We start from the raw sequence: 22,357 nt of genomic DNA, 5'->3' as shown, positions 1-22,357 counted from the left end.
TCAAGTATCTTTAAAAATTTTGTTAGTAACTTAATTGTGTCGTTTAGTAACAAAGTTAAAAAGTTGATTTTTATGTGGTCAGAATAATTTTTTATCTTTAGTTTCTGACCTTAATTTTGTGATTGTTAATGTCTAATTGATTTGTAATAAAGCTAAATAAAATCTGCTTGTGTGCCCTCTCCCTTATTACTTAACATTACATCAAATATTTTGTATAAGGCTTATTTTGTAACTACCAGATACTTAATTTACTTGACTTAGCAGTATTTTGGGACATGTTTTCCACCTTGTTGAAGGGAAAGTCCCGTAAATGTCCTATATTGTATGATTTTCATAAAAGGTAAATAGTATATGTAGAACATAATTCATTCAAATTCTAGATAATGTTCAGGCAAATACTGTTCTCTATTAAATTAGATTTTTTCCTGTCCCCATTTTATGCCCTATTTACCCATATTCTTGTATTTAATTTTTCTTAATGAAATGTTTATCCTTATGCACGTTTACACATGTGCATACACTTACACATATATAGGTGTACTTTAAGTATAAAGAAAAATGAAAGAAATATTTGGGTACTTGTTATCCTGGTTTAGGAATAGAATTACTGTAATACTCCAGATCCTTGTATGTCCATCCCTGGTAACATCTTAATCCTCCATCCTTCTTCCTTTGATAAGTATTCTTTTTAAAAATCTGCTTTTGATTTTTTTAAATTTAATTTATTTATGATAGTCACAGAGAGAGAGAGAGAGAGAGAGAGGCAGAGACACAGGCAGAGGGAGAAGCAGGCTCCATGCACCGGGAGCCTGACGTGGGATTCGATCCCGGGTCTCCAGGATCGCGCCCTGGGCCAAAGGCAGGCGCCAAACCGCTGCGCCACCCAGGGATCCCTGCTTTTGATTTTTTTTTTTTTAAGATTTTATTTATTTATTCATAGAAAGAGGCAGAAAGAGAAGCAGGCTCCATGCAGGGAGCCCGACATGGGACTCAATCCTGGGTCTCCAGGATCAGACCCCAGGCTGCAGGTGGCGCTAAGCCGCTGTGCCACGGGGCTGCCCCGCTTTTGAGTTTTAACTCAAAGATTGCTTCATTCTATGAATTGGTCAATGTCATGATTTTATGGGTTCATTTTTGCTGGATTATTATGTTTTTTTGTAGATAACAGATCCCAAGTTTATTCTGCTTTTCAATATTTACTTTAGATTATGTTCAGTAGGTGATATACCATCTAGTTGCTAACTAATGAACCAAAAACTAAAAGACAATGTAAAGTTTTGATTTAGAGAGTCAGTCTCTGTTGTCAACTACTGTCTTAAATAAGATGGGGACACGTGGTAATACTATGATAGTTTTGTACAAACTTTTATTTTTTATGACTTTACCTATATACAACCTATTATGATTGTCAAACATGTTATCCTTGTTTGAAGTCTTCTGATTTATTGTCTGGATTGTCCTTGATGAATGTCAATATATGAATTGTATAGCAAAATGTATCCCTTTGGAAAGTGAGTTCCTAACTTTACTGTATTGAAACATGTTATATTTCTGATTTTTTCCTGTTGTATTCTGTGAGAGAAATGATTGGTCAAGCAGTTTAAACTGATATTTCTTACTTTTGATTTGAACACTGAAGACCAATTTGAATCTATGTTTGAATTATAGTTGATTTCTTGTTAAAAATTTCTCTCAGAACTTTGAGTTTTGTTGGAAATGATGACAACACTGGCTTACTGAAATTGATATAATAGTTAATATGTTGAATTAAGTGGTTGTAAGACCAATTCTGCATGGTTTTTGTTGTTGTTGTTGTTGTTGTTTTTAGAGCTCAGTTCCCCTAAAATTATAAAAGCAGGAAAACTCAAGACAAAGAAATCCAACAAGGTATGTTTTTACATGAAATACTTCTTAGCTGTATTGATTTTGAAAATTGATATGTTAGAAACTTTTAGATTACTGTGTACTTTTCTTTTAGTTGTATCACTGATGTTAGGTTAAAGTTGTTATACGATATACTAGAGAGTTGTAGCCTTTGTCAAATTCTGTGTATATTAATTTGTTTCGTTATCCTATGTAAGTCACTGTAGTCAGCTTCATTAAATAGTGCTTGAAGTTGGATCATAAGACCCAAGCATTGTTATTTCAGTGTTCTGTTATTTGGAGAAGCTTTTGAATTAATTTGGCAAATGCCTGCATATAATTGTATGTAGGTAATTTTTAAAATTGCTTTCACTTTTAGAAAATATTCTTTCTACATAAGATTTCTAATTTGCAGATGTAACACTTATTTATTACTTCTTAGGCTAGTGATTTCAGCGATATGGCGAATTGGCCAACACCAAGTGAATTAGTGAACACTGGAGTGAGTATTGCTTTAAGGCTTTTTTCTTAATAAAGGGAAAATATTCTCATTTCAACATGCAGAATTTATTTTACTTCAGATTTAGGGAATTACATTAATAAAGAAGTGCTGAGAACTTTTCTTATGAACCCATTTTTCAGATACTTGGTTTTATTTATCACATTGTCTTCATCTGATTGTATTCTCAGGAGGTGTTCTTACATTTGGAAGGGTGATTGCCATGCTGTTATCTTAATGTAATGCTTACAATTAAAGAGATTAATTTTTTTAAAGATTTATTTATTTGAGAGATACAGAGCCTCCCATATACGGAGGTTGGGGAGGGACAGAGAGACTCTCAAGCAGATTCCTTGCTGAGTTCAGAGCCTAAAGCATGCTTGATTCTACTACCATGAGATCATGACCTGAGCTGAAATCAAGAGTTGGGTACTCAGTGGACTGAGCCACCCAGGTACCCCAAAAGAGATTAATTTTTAATATGAATCTAATTTGAAGCCTGTTTTGTTTCAGAATTTGCTATGTTTTTTGATATAATCTTTTTAATATGTATTGAAGTGCTAATTATATACATATATGTTATATGTGTATATATCAAATCAAGTGTTCAATGAATGGACTTTTAAACTATGAAAGAAACTAAAAGATGGTTCTGACATACTCTATCAGGGGCTTTTAAGAGGAGGGTTACCATATATAGTTATCTGGTTACATTTTTTCATTTGATACTACACTTTCCTATTTTTAATTTGTACAGTATTGCTTTGTAGTTGTAGATAATATATTTAAACAGCTTTAATTAGTGTATAAATAACATATAATAAACTGCACATGAAGTATACAATTTGATAAGTTTTGACCTATGTATACCTGTGAAACCATCACCAAAATCACGATAATGGACCTAACCGTTACCTCAAAAGCTTCTTCACACTCCTTTATTATAATTCTCCCTGTCATATTCCACCCATCAACCCAGGCAATCACTGATATGCTTTGTGTTACTTATAATTAATTTTCATTTCTTAAAATTTTATGTAACTGGAGTCCTATAATATGAATTTTCCCCCTGGCTTTCACTTAGTTTGAATACTTTGAGATTTATGTATGTCGTTAATGTGTATCAGAAATTCATTCCTTATTGACTGCTGAGTATTATTTCATTTTATGAATGAAATGCTGTTTGTTCATCTATGAATGGATATTTGTATTCATTTTTGGCTGTTAAAAATGAAGCTGCTGTATGAACATTTGTGTACAAAATTTTGCATGGATATATTCTGTCCTTTTTTCTTGGGTAAATAACTAGGAACAGAATGACTGGATTGTGTGGTAGCTATTTGTTTAGCTTTTTCAGAAACTACTAAACTTCATTCCCACCAACAGTGTATAAGAATTCCAGTTGTGTCTCAGCTTCACTAATATTCAGTGTAGTTAGTTTTTTAATCTAATTCTATTAGATGTGTGGTGCTATCACACTGTAGTTTTAATTTGCATTTCTCTGACTAATGAATGATGCCAAGTACCTTTCCATTTACATTTGCTATCTATATATCATTTGTTGAAGTGTCTGTTCAGTTGTAGCCCATTTTTTAAAAAATGGGGTTGTTTTCTTATTACTGCATTTTGACACAGCATTATGTACTTGGGATCCAAGTACTTCATCAAATACTTAGCAGATATTTTCTCCCAATCTGTAGCTTGACTTTTAACAGTATCTTTTGAAAAGTAGTTTTTGGTAAAAGTTGTTATTTGTTTTACAGTATTTAGAAAAGGTTGACTAAGCACAAATTTTTGGATATGTTAGTGAAAATGTTCATGGATATTACTTCATTCAGAAAAACTTTTTGCAGTGTCACAGTGTCATCAGCCAAGGAAATAAGAAACCACAAAATAGAAAAGAAAGAGAAGACAAGGTTGAAAAGAGAATTAACAGTGAGAGCAAAGAAAGCCGGGAAACAAAATTAGATGGTCCTGGTGAAAATGCCAGTGAGGATGAGGCTCAGTCAAGTAATCAACGAAAGAGAGGTTAGTTCCTCTAAAACTTTGCTTTTTTTTCCCAGAAGTTTTATTGAGAAATAATTGATACATGTCATTGTATAGTTTAAGATACACAAACACAATGGTTTGATATATGTATAAATTGTGAAATGATTTTCACAATTTTAGTTAATATCTGTCCTCTTCCAGTCATAATTTTTTTTCTTATGATGAGTACTTTTAAGATCTTATCTCTTAGCAACTTTCAAATACATAGTCATCATGCTGTATATTATTTACATCTCCAGAACTTATTTGTCTTATAACTGGAAGGTTGTACCTCTTGACCACCTATATCATTTCTCCCACCCCTGGCAACCACCAGTCTACTTTCGGTTTCTGTGAACTCTGCCCTTTTAGATTACACATGTAATTAAGATTATACTGTATTTTTCTGACTGTTTCACTTAGCATAATGCCTGTTGTTGCAAATGGCAATTTATCTTCATTTTGATTTTAATTTTTTGAAGAAAGTTGTAGTAATGAAGAATTAATCAGTTGGTTCCTATTAGTCACCAATGGGTATTTTATTAGATTTCTCCAGGATACCATCTGCAATGGTAACTGATTTGCTTTTGTAACATTCTTGAACTATTAGGCTTTCCTTTTTTGCATTTGACTTGTATTCTATGTAAGTATAGAATGAAGTTGCACGTAGAGAGATGGGCATAGGTATGTTCTTTAAAAAAATTTTTTTAGATATATTATTTTTCTTTTTAAGATTTTTATCTATTTATTCATGAGAGACAGAGAGAGAGAGAGAGGCAGAGACACAGGCAGGGGGAGAAGCAGGCTCCATGCAGAGAGCCCTCGATCCCGGGACTCTGGAATCATGACCTGAGCCGAAGGCAACTGCCCAACCACTGAGCCACCCAGGTGTCCCTTTAATTGCTTTCAGTTAAAACTGATCAGCCAACAATAAAATCCAAGTATTTTTTTTTTAATTTATTTATTCATGAGAGACACAGCAAGAGAGAGAGAGGCAGACAGAGACACACAGGCAGAGGGAGAAGCAGGCTCCATGCAAGGAGCCTGACATGGGACTTGATCCCGGGTCTCCAGGATCACGCCCTGGACTGAAGGTGGCGCTAAACCGCTGAGCCACCAGGGCTGCCCATGAGCCACTGGGGCTGCCCCCAAGTTTTTAATTAATTAATTAATTAATTAAAAGATGTTCTTTATGAGAGACAGAAAGAAAGAAACAAGAGACATAGGCAGAAGGAGAAGCAGGCTCCCTGCGGGAGGCCTGATGCAGGACTGAATCCCAGGACTTCAGGATCATGCCCTGAGCAGAGGCAGATGCTCAACTACTGAGTTACCCAGGCACCTCTGAAGGAAAGATTGGTTTTGTTTTTTAATTTTATTTTTAAGTAATCTCTACACTCAATATGGGTCTTGAACTCACAACCCCAAGATCAAGAGTTGCTGTTCTACTGATTGAGAAAGCCAGGCATCCCCAAATCCAGGTTTTTATATATAAATTTAAGAGTCATGAATTGACTCTCCTTAGAGCACACATCTTTTTATCTTTTTTTTTTAAGATTTTATTTATTCATGAGAGACAGAGAGAGAGAGAGAGAGTGGCAGAGACATAGGCAGAGGGAGAAGCAGGCTCCATGCAGGGAGCCCAATGTGGAATTCGATCTCAGGACTCCAGAATCACACCCTGGGTCAAAGGCGGCTCTAAGCCACTGAGCCACCCAGGAATCCCTCTTTTTATCTTTAAAAGAAGGACTTGTTTGTACTAGAGAATCTCACAGATTCTTTCATGTTCTCTTTCTTGTCCGACCATAGTTTGTAGGATTTATAGGAAATCAGTACTGTGGTTGCATACTGATAATTCCCTTTCCCTTAATTACCTTGGTAGTTTTTCCTTTGCGCATGAGTCTTCTTGTTTTAGTCATAAATATATATTGAGTAGAAAACTAAACATTTTGAGACATGGGATGCCTGAGTGACTCAGTGGTTGAGCGCCTGCCTTCATGCTCAGGGCGTTGATCCTGGAGTCCAGGGATCAAGTCCTGCATTGGGCTCCCCGCATGGAGCCTGCTTTGTGTCTCTGCCTCTCTCTGTCTGTCTCTCATGAATAAATAAATAAATTTCTTAAAAAAAAAAAAACCAAAGTGTTTTGAATCATCAGCCAACCTTTTTCAGTGTGTACAGTGCAATGTCCTACCAGATATACCCCATTCTTTTTTCTATTTTTGAATTTTATTTAAATTCAGTTAATTAACATATTACTTTCAGAGGTAGAGGTCAGTTATTCATCAGTCTTATATTAACACCCAGTGCTCATTACATCATGTGCCCTCCTCCTTAATGTCCATCACCTAGTTACTCTGTCCCCTCATGACCTGCCCCTCCAGCAACCCTCAGTTTGTTTCCAATAATTAAGAGTCTCTGATGGTTTGTCTCCCTCTCTGATTCCATCTTGTTTTATTTTTTTCCTCTCTTCCTCTATGATCCTCTGTTTTATTTCTTAAATTCCACATGAGTGAGATGATATGAAAATTGTCTTTCTCTGATTTATTTCACTTAGCATAATATTCTCTAGTTCCATCCATGTTGTTACAAATGGGAAGATTTCATTATTTTTGATGGTTAAGTAGTAGTGATTGTATATGCATATACCACATCTTTATCTAGTCATCTGTCGATGGCTCTAGACATCTGAGCTCTTTCCACAGTTTGGCTATTATGGACATTGCTACTATAAACATTGGGGTGCAGGTCCCCCTTCAGATCACTACATTTGTATCTTTGGGGTAAATAAACCAGTAGTACAATTGCTGGGTCGTAGATATACCCCATTTTAAAGTGTAAGAGTCAAGTGTTAGGAGTAGTGTATTGCATGTACTGTTTATTCATCAGAATTAAACAAAAGAGTGGGTATTTTGCTTGAAAGTGAAAGAATAATAATGATATTCCATCAATTGGCTTTTCACATGAATTTTATAAATATTTGCACAGACAAATTTATCAGGGAGCTCTGTGAAAAGAAAGTTATTTCGGTTCTCTACAAGAACCTTTAAGGACAGACAATGTCTTCCATTTAATTAAAATTTAGCTTCCTTTCAGAATTGCAAAGCTTTAATGAAAATTGTACATTGTCATTAAATGATTTTATTTGGTTTTCTTCAAGCTAATAAGCACAAGTGGGTACCACTCCACTTAGATGATGTAAGACCAGACAGTCAAGAAAGACCAGGATCTCGGAACAGCTCAAGATGTCAACCTGATGCAAATAAATCATCATATAATAATAGGAGAAATGATACACGAAGTAAGTTACCTTCTAAGAGAAAAATGACACTAAAGAACTTAATGTTCATAATTTTATTTTATTTATTTATTTTTAAAGATTTTATTTATTTATTCATAAGAGAGAGAGACAGAGACAGAAGCAGGCTCCATGCAGGGAGCCCGACGTGGGACTCGATCCTGGGACTCCAGGATCACGCTCTGGGCTGAAGGCGGTGCCAAACCACTGAGCCACCTGGGCTGCCCAATGTTCACAATTTTAATAACTGTGTAAAGTGCAAACTACTTGAGAATAAGTTGCAGACATTGAGCCCTTTTAAAAAAAAGTTTTTATTTTGTAAAGATTTTTATTTATTTATTTATTTATAAAAGATTTTATTGATTTATTTATGAGAGATACAGAAAGAGAGGCAGAGGGAGAAACAGGCTGCCCCTAAGGAGCCTGATGCAGGACTTGATCCCGGGCTCCAGGATCATGCCCTGCACTGATGGCAGATGCTCAATCACTGAGCCACCCAGGCACCTCAAAAAAAAGATTTTTAAAATTTATTCATGAGAGACACACAGAGGCAGAGGGAGAAGGCTCCTCTTGGAGCAGGGTGCCTGATGTGGGACTCAATTCCAGGATCCTAGGATCATGACCTGAGCGGAAGGCAGACTCTTTAACTGACTGACCCACCCAGGTGTCCCCACTGTGCTCCTTTTAACACTAAATGCTTTTAGAGTATATATAGAACAGTAATGTGGTATGACTGTTCACAGGCTGACTTTCCCCATAATGTCCTTTTCAGTTTTTTTTTCTCCCTCCTTTCCAGGATCTAATGTGATATGCATTGCTTTAATCGTTTGTTCTCTTTAGTCTCCATTAATCTGGAATAGTTCTTCTGTTTTCATCTTTTATGACATTGTTTTTTTCCCCTGAAGACTTTGAGACAGGTGGTAGATAATTCTCACTTTGGGATTTTTGATGTTTCTTCATGAATGGATTTGGGTTTTGAATTTTTGGTGGGAATACTGCAGAAATTAAATGGTTTTCTTCTCAGTGCATGGAAATGCACATGATCTTGGTTTATCTTATTGCTGATATTAGTTAACTTTGAGCACTTCATTAAAGTGATGTGCTCTAGGTTTCTTTATGATATGCTTTTTTCTCCCTTATAATTAATGTGTAATTTGTGCGAGAGACTTTGAAATTTTGGAAATACCCAGTTTTTCATCAGATTTCCACATGACTTTTCCATTGATGATTCTTGTCTTATTTAGTTATTACCATAATCATTGCAAATGCTGATTTTTCTTACTGTATCATTACTTCTGTATTTACTAGTTGACATTCCACTCTAAGGAATGGCTTCCCTTATTATCAATGTGGACTTAATGGCTTATTTTTTTCAGTGGATTATAATCCATTACCGAGAGGTTTTAGCTCGATGCTTAGATTATCCCAGATTTGGCTAATGAGAGCCTCTTATGGGTTATTTGTGACTCTTATTAAAGAGTCAACTTTACTGAGCTATAAATTATACATGTATAAACTACGTTCACATGTAATGTTATTACTTAAAATTAAAGATCGTTTCCCAGATATGTTATGTCAACAGGATTTCTCACATTTCAGAAAGCAGAGGAGGACAGTAGGATATGTTACACCAATTAGATAGGCATTTGGTTTTATAGGTCTCTGCTGAAATCTTAGGTCTGATAATTTTCAAAGTGTATATGTTGTCCTGTGAATGGAGAAGCTTAAGGAAATGTTACAGGGGTGCCTGGGTGGCTCAGTTGGTTAAGCAGTCTGCCTTTGGCTCAGGTATGATCCTAGATTCCTGGAATTGAGCCCCATGTCAGGCTCTCTGCTCAGTGGGGAATCTGCTTCTTCCTCTTCTCTGTGCTCTCTCCCTCTTTTCTGTGCTCTCTCTCCCTCTCAAATAAATAAATAAATAAATAAATAAATAAACAAACAAAATCTTAAAAAAAAAAGATTACAAACATAATACTACCACCTGAAAGTTTCCAGTTATATTATGAAAAACTTAACACACAAAAAGTTGAAAGAAATTATACAGTGAATACTTGTTTAACCACTACCTAGAGTTGGTAATTTTGCTATATTTAACTCATCTATGTGTTGAATCATTTGAAAGTAACTTGCAGATAAACATGACACTTCAGCACTGATGTCCTAAGAAGTTGCAGCATCTAGGAAAATCAACAGTAATTCCCTAATATCATCTGAAATCTAGTTATATTTGTTCAGTTGTCCACAAAATATGACTTTAAAATTATGAAACTTGTCTACAGAAAAACTGACATTTTTTACCTTTGTATCTTTGTTTTTCAAATATATTACTTTGTTATATTAAAGTAATATATATTTATAATTAACGATTTTTCTTACTAGATATTGGGAATATGGGATGCCTGGGTGGCTCAGCGGTTGGGCGCCTGCCTTCAGCTCAGGGCATGATCCAGGAGTCCCAGGTTCGAGTTCCGCATCAGGCTCCCTGTATGGCGCCTGCTTCTCCCTCTGCCTGTGTTTCTGCCTCTCTCTCTCTCTCTCTCTGTGTCTCTCATGAATAAATAAATAAAATCTTTAAAATAAAGTAAATATTGGGCATGTAAGAAAACATGAAGGTTGTAACGAACCTTGATCAATGCTGGGAACTTAGCACCAAGTTTAGAAAAGCATATTACCATTGCCCTTTACCCTTGAACTTCCCTGTGTGCCCTCTTCAATTTCATCCCACTTCCTCTCTTCCCAGAAATAAAGGCGTGAATGTTTGGTTTTTGAGTATTTTTACTTGAAACTGCCATTCAGTATGATGTCATCAATATATTCTTTGGCACTCATTTTTTTCACTTTAATTTTCTTAGATTTATGCATGTTGGTTGTATTGTTGTGAGTCCTTTTCCCTGCTTATGTATATTTCACTATTTGATCAAATCTGTTATTGGTAGATATTTGGATTGTTTCTGGTTGTTATTTTTAAAAAATATTTATTTGAGAGAGCATGAGAGAGAGCACAAGGTGATGAGGGGCAAAGGGAGAGGGAGAAGCAGACTCCCTGCTGAGCAGGGACCACCCCATCTCCCCCACGCGGGGATTGATCCCAGGACCTTGAGATCAGGACCTGAACCAAAGGCAGACACTCAACCTCACACTCTTTGGGGTAATTTCTTCGGATTGCAGCCCATGAGTGCATTATGCAATTGATGTACTGGGTCATGATCAGGTTTTTAAAGAAATTGATAGGCTCTAGAGTGCTTCACTCAGAATATGCTTTTCATGACAATTGTGTTTATTTTTAAGATTTTATTTATCAGAGAGAGAGAACAAGCAGTGGGGGAGGAGGGGCAGAGGGGCAGAGAGAGCAGCAGAGTTCCTGCTGAGCAAGAAGCCAGATGTGGGGCTCTTCCCCAGAACCCAGAGATCATGACCTGAGTTGAAGGCAGAGACACCCAACTGACTGAGCCATCTAGGCACCCCAACAATTCTGTTTAAATTACAAAAAAAAAAAAAATTGTGTGTTTTAGGGTGTAACATAGAGAGTAGTAAGACTTTCCTGTGGGTTGAGACAGATGTGTTTGAAAAAGACTATATTAAGATACGCATTAAAGAGGATCTAGGGCAGTGGTTCTCAATGGAAGTGATTCCCCCTTCTCCCCCTTAAGGGGGCATTTGGCATTGTCTGGAGATAGTACTGGTTTTCACAACTGGTGGGTGGGGGGTGAGTGCCCACTACTGGCATCTCTTGGGTAGAGGTCATGGATGATGCTAAACATCCTCCATCTCCCTACACTATCTGGCTTACAATGTCAACAGTGCCAAGGTTGAAAAACCTTGGTCTCTAAGATATATGTACCTTCGAATTTGATTTTTCCAAATTGTTTTTCAAAGTGGATGTGCCTGGCTTTGCTCTTGCTAATGGTATACAGTGTTCAACCTTTTTCTGTCTTGGTCAGTCTTTGATATCATAGGACTTTAAAATTTTGTCGGCCTGTCTTAATACTCTGTCTTAATTTTCATTTCTCATGACCACCGAGGCTGAATGCCACTTTCTATATTTATGGTCCATTTGCATACCTGTTTGTGTACCTGTCTTTTAGCCATTTTTTCCCATTGAGTTACTATGTTTATGTGTGTATGTGCACTAATGCATTATATATATATATATCCTGGATATAATTCCTATATTGTACTGCAGATATTTTCCATTATTTTTTAAGATTTTATTTGAGAGAGTGCCATCACAAGCAGGAGGAAGGGGCAGAGGGGGAGGGAACGCCCGACTCAGGGGGCTCGTTTCCTGGACCCTGAGATCATGACCTGAGCTGAAGGCAGACGCTTAACTGACTGAGCCACCCAGGTGCCCCTCTTCTAGTTTGTTCTGTGTTTTCATTTCCTTTTATCTTTAAAAGGAATGTTTTTTATTTAAATTGAGGCAACTGTTCCTTAAACATTTTATAAAAAGTTACTTTTAATTTTTGTATAATGCAAAGTCAGTTGTCTTAGAACTCCTTGAATCTTCAACAGTACCATTTTAACAAAGGACCTCTTTATCTTTTTATTATGTTATTTTACTTATTAGAATGTCTTCTTTATATGTCGATATTATTGTAGGCCTTCTTTTATGCTGGGGACATTTTGACAAATTCCTATGAAATCTCTTAAATTTGTATCTATCTGAAGAATGCCTGGTTACTAATAACCAGTTACAAAGTGTGGAGGGGATAGTTTCCATGTTTTCATAAAAATAATCATGATATTCACTGTTGCAGATTGGAATGTATAAAAATAATTTTGTTTTTAAAAGGTTGGAGGCGTGATAGAGAAAAGAGAGACGATCAAGATGAAGTTTCCAGTGTGAGAAGTGAAGGTGGCAATATCCGAGGTTCCTTTAGAGGCCGAGGAAGAGGCCGAGGACGGGGAAGAGGACGAGGCAGAGGAAATCCTCGACGTAGGACATTAATTTTTTGTTAAATTAGATGAAGTTTGAAAAAGTGTGCAAGTCCTTTTAATTTTCCCCTATTCCATATAATATTTTAACTAATTTTTTTTTTTTTTTGGTCTGATAGTAAAGATAGTGTTATTTGTTATCCGTTGTAATACTTTGGATTTTTCTTTATACGGACTATTTCTCTTTTTTTTTTTTTTTAATTTTTAATCATTTTTCTTTTTTCTTTACATCAAGTGAACTTCGATTACTCATATGGTTATCGAGAACATGGTGAAAGGACTGATCAGCCATTTCAAACAGAACTTAATACCAGTATGATGTATTACTATGATGATGGTACAGGTGTACAGGTGTATCCTGTGGAAGAAGCATTGCTTAAAGAGTATATTAAACGCCAAATGTAAGTCAGACATAGATGGGATAGTAACATCAAACTTTAACATCATTGATAGTGAATACATTATAATGCATTTTCTAAGCTGTTTATTAGTAAAATTGGAAGAATTTCGTGTTATATGTTTTCTAGAAAATGTTAGTAAAATATATGAAATATTTTTAAAAAACTTACATTGGTTCATGTTGTGTTATATAAGATGCCCGCTTTGTCTACTGTTCAGGTATTTCTCTGTTTAAGGGATATTAGTTGAAAGGATATTGTCGTGGTAGTAGATGAGTGGGTAAATATAAAACTGCGATTATGTATATATATGAAGTTGAACAAGGCCTGATTTCCTATTTGCAAATATACATTTATATTGAAATTTGCAAGTGAACATAAATGGCAAAATATGGTGATATATTTTACTTTCTTAGCAAATGATTTCAGAATTCTAAGTTTTCTTTGTGACACATTGAAAGGGAACTACGTCTTTTGTAGTTCAGACTTTTTACTCTACTCATAATGGTTGCCTTCTGAATACTGAAGTTGAAGTTAGAATATTCTATTGTCTTTAAGAAAAAAATAACCCTTGTACACATTAGTATTGTACAGAATGTTTTGCATATTTATATAGTGTGTTTATACAGTGGTGAAAAAAATGTCCCCAAGTGATTTGCATAACCAGTTTGCTGAAATTTGACTTTTTTTTATTCTTAAAAAGTGCCAAAAAAGCCTAGTTTTGAAAGAGTTATAAGCATCTTAAAAACATCTGCCTTTATTTAAGAAAGAAAACTGACTCTACTCTGTTACTAGAAAATAATTTTTTCATCAGCATCATCCAGGCATCTTCCTGGGATGCCTTCTTGGTGGATTTGATTGGCTTACATACAATATGAAGCAGCTTGCTTATTTTGTTCTTGCTTCTTCTGTTACAGTTGACGCAAACACTGAAGAAAAGGGCCTTTTTATGGGCAGAAAGTGCCTGGCATGTGGCTATCAACTTCAAACCACTATTCCTGTCTTTTTTGTAACTCTTACTGCCAGGTCCCTTCTGAGACCTGACAGTGGATATGCAACTCCATGTCAGGATAATCGGCCTCCAGTGTGCTCATACAAGTGAGGGAGGAGCAGAGCTACTTCAGTGTTGACAAAGTTTCTGATCATGCAGTGTAGAATCCAGAGCTTCTAAGGTAGGACATGATAATGTCCCCTAGGACACTGAATAAAATGTCAGACACAACATTGGGCATGACTCCTTTTTTGGTTATTGTTTTAGCAGTAGGGTTTTTGGCAGATGTTAGAGCAGCAGGTTTAGAAAGGCTCTTTACTGTTAATCATTCTTTGATTAGTGGACTTCTGGATTTGAGGAGTCATGCTTTTTATCTTTGTTATCTTTGAGGTTTCTCGTAGGCTCATTGATTAGGGTTTACATTTTTTCTCTTTGAGAAGTTAGTAAAAAACTTTCTTGCATTTGTGGAAAATTGTGCTAAATATATTTTGAAGACGCTTAAAACTATTATGGATGATTGAGTTTTTAAGATTATTTAACTGAAAAATATATTGATAATTTATCATTTTTGGTGTCAGAATATTAAAAATTTAAGATCTTGATGATTTCTAGCCAGGAGAGTCTCTTCTGGCATTCAGATTTAAAGATGAGTAGTTTGTATCCCGTTAGAAGTTTAAAGACATATATACTGTAGGTAATAGGGTGATTGAGAAGTTTTGTGTAAGAACAGTTTTAATTTGTGATTAAATTAAATGTCATAATTTGTGAAAATTTAGAATTTAAGCATATGTATTTTGTGCCTACTATGTCAGGCCTGTGAAAATCAGGATTTTTGAAGTGTCACAAAAAATAGAACACATGTATTATGTGCCCACCACATGCCAGGCACTGTGAAAAGGGCTTTTTTTAGGTATAACAAAATCAGAATGTTTTTTTCTTCAGTGTTTAAGATGAGTAAATGATTTACTGGTGTTAGTGAGATGTCAGTAATATTTCACTCATCTAAGGGGAGCTTTGATAGTCGGATAAATATCTGAGTATAAAGAAATAACGTATTTACATTTCTAAACTAAGACTTTTTTCTCCCAGTGAAAAGTAGCTTAAAGTCATTTCTCATTTATGGGTGATTATTTCTTCAAAGTTAGAATTTCACCTAAATGTTTCAAGGATATCTTTAGTCACCCAGTATTAACACCAAAGTATATGATCTGGTGTACTTTCTCATGATTTGCCACTGATCTTTGAAAACTGTTTGATTTGGAAGCATTATAGGATTATTAACCCATAGGCCATATTATCATTGATGTCATGTATTTCTTTTGTATTCTTTTCTGCATTTCCCCCCATTTGTCCTCTTGGTCTCTCTAGAATCCTATTATTATTCTTTATGGAGGCTGTAATTTTAAATGTGTTTCTCAAATGCCATTATTAAATATATATGTATTATCTTTGTGTCTTGGAACTTGTAGTTATTGATTATGCAGTTTTTTCACTTACATTTCTCACAGTACTTTCCTAGAGAAGATTAAGGTATTTAACCTTTTTCTGTATTTTTATCTCCATGTACCTCATAGTACAATAGATATTCCTGTTTAGCCATATATTCTGTTTATTCTTAATGTCTTTTATAGTTCTCTCCATCAAAGAAAAAGGGAGATCTTACAAATATATAATTTATTGTGTGTATATCTGTGCTTCTGTAGTCACTAACTTTTTACTCAGCATTGTGCTGATTGCTAGGATTCAGAAATAGTAAACAGTGTCAGTACCCTATCAATTTGAAAAACAAAACAGAAACTGTAATAATCTACTCCATAAACTTGACAAAGGATACTTCCAAAACTAATGTTCTGCATAGTGATAGGGAAAAAGTTGGAAGGGAATCTGTTGATGTGTTTAGTCATTATTTAGTTTTTAAGTGAAGCTAGTTAAAATAACTTTTAATGAAAATTTTCACTTAATTGACTCATTTAAAAAAAATCAGTTACTGAATTATTTTAAAGTAAAATGCTGGTTAATTCTTTATTTTTTTTTTATTTATTTTTTTTTATTATTAATGATAGTCACAGAGAGAGAGGCAGAGACATAGGCAGAGGGAGAAGCAGGCTCCATGCACTGGGAGCCCGACATGGGATTTGATCCTGGGTCTCTAGGATCGTGCCCTGGGACAAAGGCAGGCTCTAAACCACTGCGCCACCCAGGGATCCCTAGTTAATTCTTTATACTTCTACTTAGATCAGTTTTACCTAATGTTAGGTTTTTGGAAGAGAATCAGTATTCTAAATTTCTTGCTACTCATGGATAAGAAATTATTAACTCAGTAGGGTTTTGCTCCTTCTTGTATTTACCCTATATATCTCAGTTGTATTTAATCTTTATGTATTTAAATCTTAATCTTTAAAATAATCTTTATTTATTAATAAAATAATTTTAAAGCCATTGACATAGAAGCTATAGATATTTTTATATCCTTTTGAATAAATAAATTAAACTTATGTTCATTTCTTTTTGTTTATGTTTCTTTTTTTCAGTGAATATTACTTCAGTATAGAAAATTTAGAGCGGGACTTCTTTCTTAGGAGAAAGATGGATGAACAAGGTTTCTTGCCTATTTCCCTGATTGCTGGTTTCCACCGTGTTCAGGCTCTCACTACAAACCTTAATCTCATTTTAGAGGTAATTATTTGTTTACAAAAACAGTTACAAAACAAAACAGTTACATTCAATTTTGTGGTGAACCTAAAACTGCTCTGAAAAGTATATTAAAAACCTTAAGGGCAAAATGCAAAAATCATCTGTAGTTGCCTAAGGCTTAGACTACATCTCATGGGTTTTTTTCATTTTATAAAGCATGTACACAAAAGAATTAAGGATACTATAAATGATAAATGCATAAATAAAATTTTTCCTCATTAAAAAAAAATGTCTAACCTTGGAAAACCCCTCATGGTGTTCATTAATGATGTTTCCACCTGTTTTTAACCTGATCCTTCAAACTTGGATCTTCTAGGTCCGTTAGTCTTCTTGGGTTGCTGCAAAATACCATATATTTCTATTCATTAAAATTTTGAGAATTTTTCCTGAGCTGTAGAAAGGCTAATTTGAAATAGTCTTTCCACTTGTATTCTAATGCTTTTATTAATTTTTTGGTCTGCACTGTTGTAGAAATGCTTTGAACATTTTTGGTTTTCTGTTCCCTGTATACATTTAATCAAATTTGCCCTTTTACTATAGTTTTGCTGGACCTACATTCTTGTGCCCCTGTGTAGCAATCCCTTTTCCCATACATATCCCCTGAAACCACTGATCTGATTTTTGTCCCTTTAGTTTTGCTTTTTCCAAAAAAAAAATAGTTACATGTTTGTATGTAGTTTGTTGACTTTTATTTCTGATTTCTTTCTCTCAGCATAGTGCTTTTGAGATTTATTCATGTACATTATCAGTAGTTCGTTCTTATTGTTGATTAGTATTCTACCGTATGGATGTACCACAGTTTATCCATTCATTGGTTGATATACATTTAGATTGTTTCCAGTTTTTAGAGATTATGAGTAAAGCAGAAAGGTCTTTGTATGGTGTATGTTTCCATTTTTGTTGGGTAAATATTGAGGATTGTGATTGCTGGCATGTATTTTAATTTAAGTATATTAACTGTAAGAAAGATATCCAAAGTGGGTTTGACCATTTTGCATGAGTTGCATTTGTTATATAGCCTTATCAGCACTTAGTATTATCAGTTTTTTGGAATAATAGATATGTAGTAGTTTCTCATTGTGTGTGTTTTTTTTTTTTAAGATTTTATTTATTTATTGATGGGGGACACACAGAGAGAGGCAGAGACATAGGCAGAGGGAGAAGCAGGCTCCATGCAGGGAGCCCGATGTTGGACTTGATCTGGAGTCTCCAGGATCATGCCCTGAGCTGAAGGCAGAGGCCCAATCACTGAGCCACCCAGGTGTCCCTCATTATGGTATTAATTTGCATTTCCCTAATGAATAATGATGCTGAGCATCTTTTTTCTGTGTTAATTACCTTCGGTGTACCTTTTTTTGTTGAAAAGATCCACATATTTTGCCTATTTTTAATGGCATGTTTGTTTTCTTATAATTGTAAGAGTTCCTCTGGATACAAGTCCTTTGTATTTTACAAATATTTTTTCCCAGGTTTGGACTCATATTTTTATTTTAACAGACTTCTTTGATTTCTAGCAATTTTTTTTTAAACCTATGTGCTCCATGATTTAAAAACTAACTACAGGAAGATTCAAGATTTCAAAAACAATATAAACTAGTGATTTGCTATTTGTTAATGTGTAATTGAGTTTTTGTCTTATGAAAGAAATTACGTCAAGTACTGCCATTATAACATTTGTTTATTTTAAAGAAAACATCTAAAAGTTTCTTTATACTATAATTTGAAGAAAACTTAGTTTTTTCCTGCAAAGCTTAGTCTTCAGAAAAATGTTATTATATTCATAGTAGAATGAGTTTATTAACTACTTCTGTCATCCTATAGCAAAAATCTACCTCAGTTGTCATTTTTCGTGAATTTGTTACTGATTTCCCCTACTCTGTATTTCTTTAGAAATCTGTTGTAATTTCATTATTGTATGCTTTTTTGGTCTTTTGGTGTTTCCATTAAGTCCTCAGGCATAGGTTTTAGGTTATTGATTATCTGTTTCCTTATAACTTAAAGCATTAGGGATGAGATATTTAAAAGAACTTTTGTGTTACTATTATGGTTAGAATTACTGTGTTTCTATGAAATACAGAAATACATAAGCACAGTGATTTATTTATTTATTTATTTTAAACGATTCATTTATTTATTCATGAGAGACACAGAGAGAGATAGAGGCAGAGACACAGGCAGAGGGAGAAGCAGGCTACTCGCAGGGAGCCCAATGAGGGACTCGATCCTGGATCCCAGGATCATGACCTGAGTTGAAGGCTGGCACACAACCACTGAGCCACCCAGGCGTCCCAAGCACAGTGATTTAGAACAGCATAGGTCTACATTCACTTAATATTCATTTTGCACCACTGTTGGTTACAGTGGGGAAGTTGTCATTTTTCTGTTAAGAATGTCAGGTTTCATTGGGCTTTGAAATATAAGCATATTGAGAGCATGGACTTGAGAACCTGCATACACATCCTTGTAGTTTTGTGACTTTGTGCATTGTCCTGAGACTTCGGTAAAGTGGAAATGGTAACAGTACATACTTCATAGGGCTGTCTAGATGAAATGTGTAATGATATAGTATCTGGCACACATAGTAAGCCCTAAATAAGAATTTGCTATTATTGTTTGTCTTCAAGGATGCCCTTCTATTGTTGACTCCTTTTTATGGATCTTCATTTCAATTCTATCAGCTTTTTGTTATATGTATTTTAATATGCTCAAGTCTTTCCTTTCTTGAAAAACCCTCAAAAGAAGCTATTTTATTTCACACCCCTATCTGCCTTGGTTGAGGTTTTCTACACATCCAGTCTTACTGAATCTGTTTCTTCCCATCCATTTTCAGCTTCCTGTATGTGCTTTTGTTTTTTACATTAATATATATATAGCATTAAATGATTGCTATTATAGTGATATTTATCACATAATTATAATACAGTATTGTCTGTAGTCATTGTACTGTGCATGAAATCTCTTTGGATTATTCACAACTTGGCGCAAGTTAGTCCTCTTAAAAAACATCAGTCTTATCCCCCCACCTGCTGTTTCTTGGTAACCACCATTTTACTTTTTTTCTTTAAGTTTAACTTTTTAAGATTCCACATATAAGTGATATCATATAGTACTTGTCTTCCTCTGACTTACCATATTTAGCATAATGTCCATAAGGTCCATCCATGTTGCAAATGGCAAGATGTTCTCCTATCTCATGGCTGAATAATATTCTGATACATAGATATATATGGATATATCTGATGTGTGTGTGTGTGTGTATGTGTGTATGCTTGCATGCATGCCTGCATGCTGCTCTTCATCTGTTGTTGGGCATTTAGTTTGTTTCCCTATCTTAGCTACTGTGAATAATGTTGCAGTAAACGTAGGCATGCAGATATCTCTCCAGAATCTGTTTTCATTTTCTTTGGGTGTATACACAGAAGTGGAATTGCTGGATCATATGGTAGATCCAGTTTACTGCATTCTTGATTTTTGCTCCACAGCTGAGAGCTATTCGTGACTTTTTTATTTTTTAATATTCAATTAATCCTTGATCTGTAGCTAATCAGTTGTATAACTAAGTTACTTTTTCATGCTTGTTTTCTCATTGTAAAAATAGGGCAAATTATACTTAAAATAGAGTATAAGGGCTTAAGAGAAGTAATTAATGTAATATTTATAAGGCTCTTAAGCTATTCATACTATTCTCATCTGAAACTATCTTCCAAATTGACTGACTATGGTTCCTCAATTTGTGTGCCTCTGTCTTATCTCTAAGTCTTTGCACTTGGAAATCTTTTCTTTTAGTATGAGGCATAGGACAGGAACTAGGAATACATTATCTTTATATTCTAACATTGGTGGTTGTTCATAGTAATAAATACCACTAAGAAAAGGACCTAAATTAATAATTAGAAAAGCCTTCAGGTATCCAGAATTTTTTTTTTTTAAGATTTTATTTATTTATTCATGAGACCGAGAGGAAGAAACATAAGTAAAGGGAGAAGCAGACTCCCTGTGAGGAGACCGATGTGGGACTCGATCCCAGCCCTGAGCTGAAGGCAGACACTCAACCACTGAGCCACCCAGGCTCCCCCAGAGATAGTAATTGAATACTATAACTCACTGTTTAGGAATTCAAGATAATCATGGTTTGGTTTAAATAAAACTCTTGTTTTGTCTAGGTCTTTTTCTTAATTTTGTATAAAATATAATTTTTGTGTGATGTTTTGAAGGTCCAAATCACAACATTCAGTTCTGTTCTCTTTTATTTTCTTCCTGAACATTTTCAATAGGGAATAAATTCCCTGTGATTTAAAATTCAGAGGGTATGTAGTGACAAATTTCCTTCTCATCTTTCCCAAACAGTGAACTAGTTAAGCTTTTCTTGGTAACAATCAGTGTTACTTCCTTTTTATGTGTTATTTCTCCTGAGATTAGTACATGTTATACTACATATCTTATAATGCCCTTTTTCTAAAAAAAAAAAAAAAAAAAAAAAGCATATATTAGATTATTCAGTAGTCGTATGTAAACAACTTTGGTTTTTTTCCCCCACTCAATTTCTTTTTACATTGAGACATGATTTGTACACTGTATATTAGAAATTATAGGATCACAGATGACTTTTTTCAATGTATATAGTTGTGTAATTGCCTCCTAGATTAAGATAGAGAACGTTTACAGTGTCCCAGAAAGTTCCATTTTGCCCTCTCCTAGCCTGTACCACTGTTCTCCTCAAGGGTAATTGCTCCTCAGAGCTTTCATTTGTTTTTCAATTTCATCTAATCAGTATGTGTACTCTTCTCTATCTGACTTGTCCTTATCACTTCTGTGAGGTTTATCCATGTTTTTGGTGTGTAACAGTTGTTCATTATCCATGTTGGGACAGAACTTCATTATATGAATATAAAACAATATACTTCTCCATGGTGCTATTTATAGATACATGGATTCTTTCCAGTTTGAATCTGTAGTACTGTTGTGAACATTATTGTACATATTTTTTGATGGTCACATGCACTTATTTTCCTTTGAAATCATGGGTAATAGGATACATACATACACTCAGTTTTTGTAGATAACTGCTAAACATTTTTTTCCAAATTACTGAACCAGTTAAAAGTACCACCATTGAATGTTTCACTTGCTCCATATTCTATCAACATATTGGCATTCTTTTTCCAAACACTGTTCTGAAAAATTGAAAACAATAGGAAAGTTTCAAAGTGTTTTTTTTTTTTAATTCAGGTGTATGTAAAATGCAGGAGTCTTAGGTTCATTGAATTTCGAAATTGTATAAGCCTACCCTCAGAAAGATCTAGCCCATTACTCTAAGAACGTCCTTAATGGCCCTTCCTAGTCAGTCGGTCCTGCTCCTCCCGCAACCCTCTGCTCCATCCCAAACCACTTTTCTGATTATATTAGCGTAGATTAATTTTATCTGTTTTATTTGTATGCATTTGAGTTAATGGGATTCTTCTGTCTCCTGACTTTTTCATTGGTAGTTTTTGAAATTCATTCATGTTGTGGTGAGGATCTGGATCCTGGGTATACCAGGGTTTGCTACTAGGGTGTCATTGTTTCTAGAATGTTCAGTAGATAAAACCAGGAAAATATATATTAGGAAAAATTATAGCTATCACCAATTCAAACCCCTTATCATAGGTTTCTTCCTT

General features: G+C 34.7%; 1 protein-coding gene across 31 annotated transcripts in view; it reads left to right on the top strand.

The window, feature by feature from the left end:
- LARP1B (La ribonucleoprotein 1B) overlaps positions 1 to 22,357 on the top strand; it is a 130,159-nt gene that overhangs the window by 8,378 nt on the left and 99,424 nt on the right. For 28 of the 31 annotated variants that reach the window (XR_012012821.1, XR_012012817.1, XR_012012815.1 and 25 more), the window contains exons 2-8: positions 1,829 to 1,887; positions 2,306 to 2,365; positions 4,216 to 4,390; positions 7,545 to 7,685; positions 12,475 to 12,618; positions 12,853 to 13,018; positions 16,538 to 16,682. Coding sequence is in view for 25 of the 31 variants with exons in the window: in XM_072788434.1 (XP_072644535.1) it covers positions 2,324 to 2,365; positions 4,216 to 4,390; positions 7,545 to 7,685; positions 12,475 to 12,618; positions 12,853 to 13,018; positions 16,538 to 16,682 (813 nt within the window). In the remaining 6 variants the exon portion in view is untranslated. The remainder of the gene's footprint in view (positions 1 to 1,828; positions 1,888 to 2,305; positions 2,366 to 4,215; positions 4,391 to 7,544; positions 7,686 to 12,474; positions 12,619 to 12,852; positions 13,019 to 16,537; positions 16,683 to 22,357) is intronic. The other 3 variants (XM_072788427.1, XM_072788438.1, XM_072788437.1) reach the window with 1 other exon arrangement.

This window comes from Canis lupus, chromosome 20 (assembly GCF_048164855.1).
Source record: "Canis lupus baileyi chromosome 20, mCanLup2.hap1, whole genome shotgun sequence".
Lineage (NCBI taxonomy): Eukaryota > Metazoa > Chordata > Mammalia > Carnivora > Canidae > Canis > Canis lupus.
This window is presented reverse-complemented; position numbering and strand designations above follow the sequence as displayed.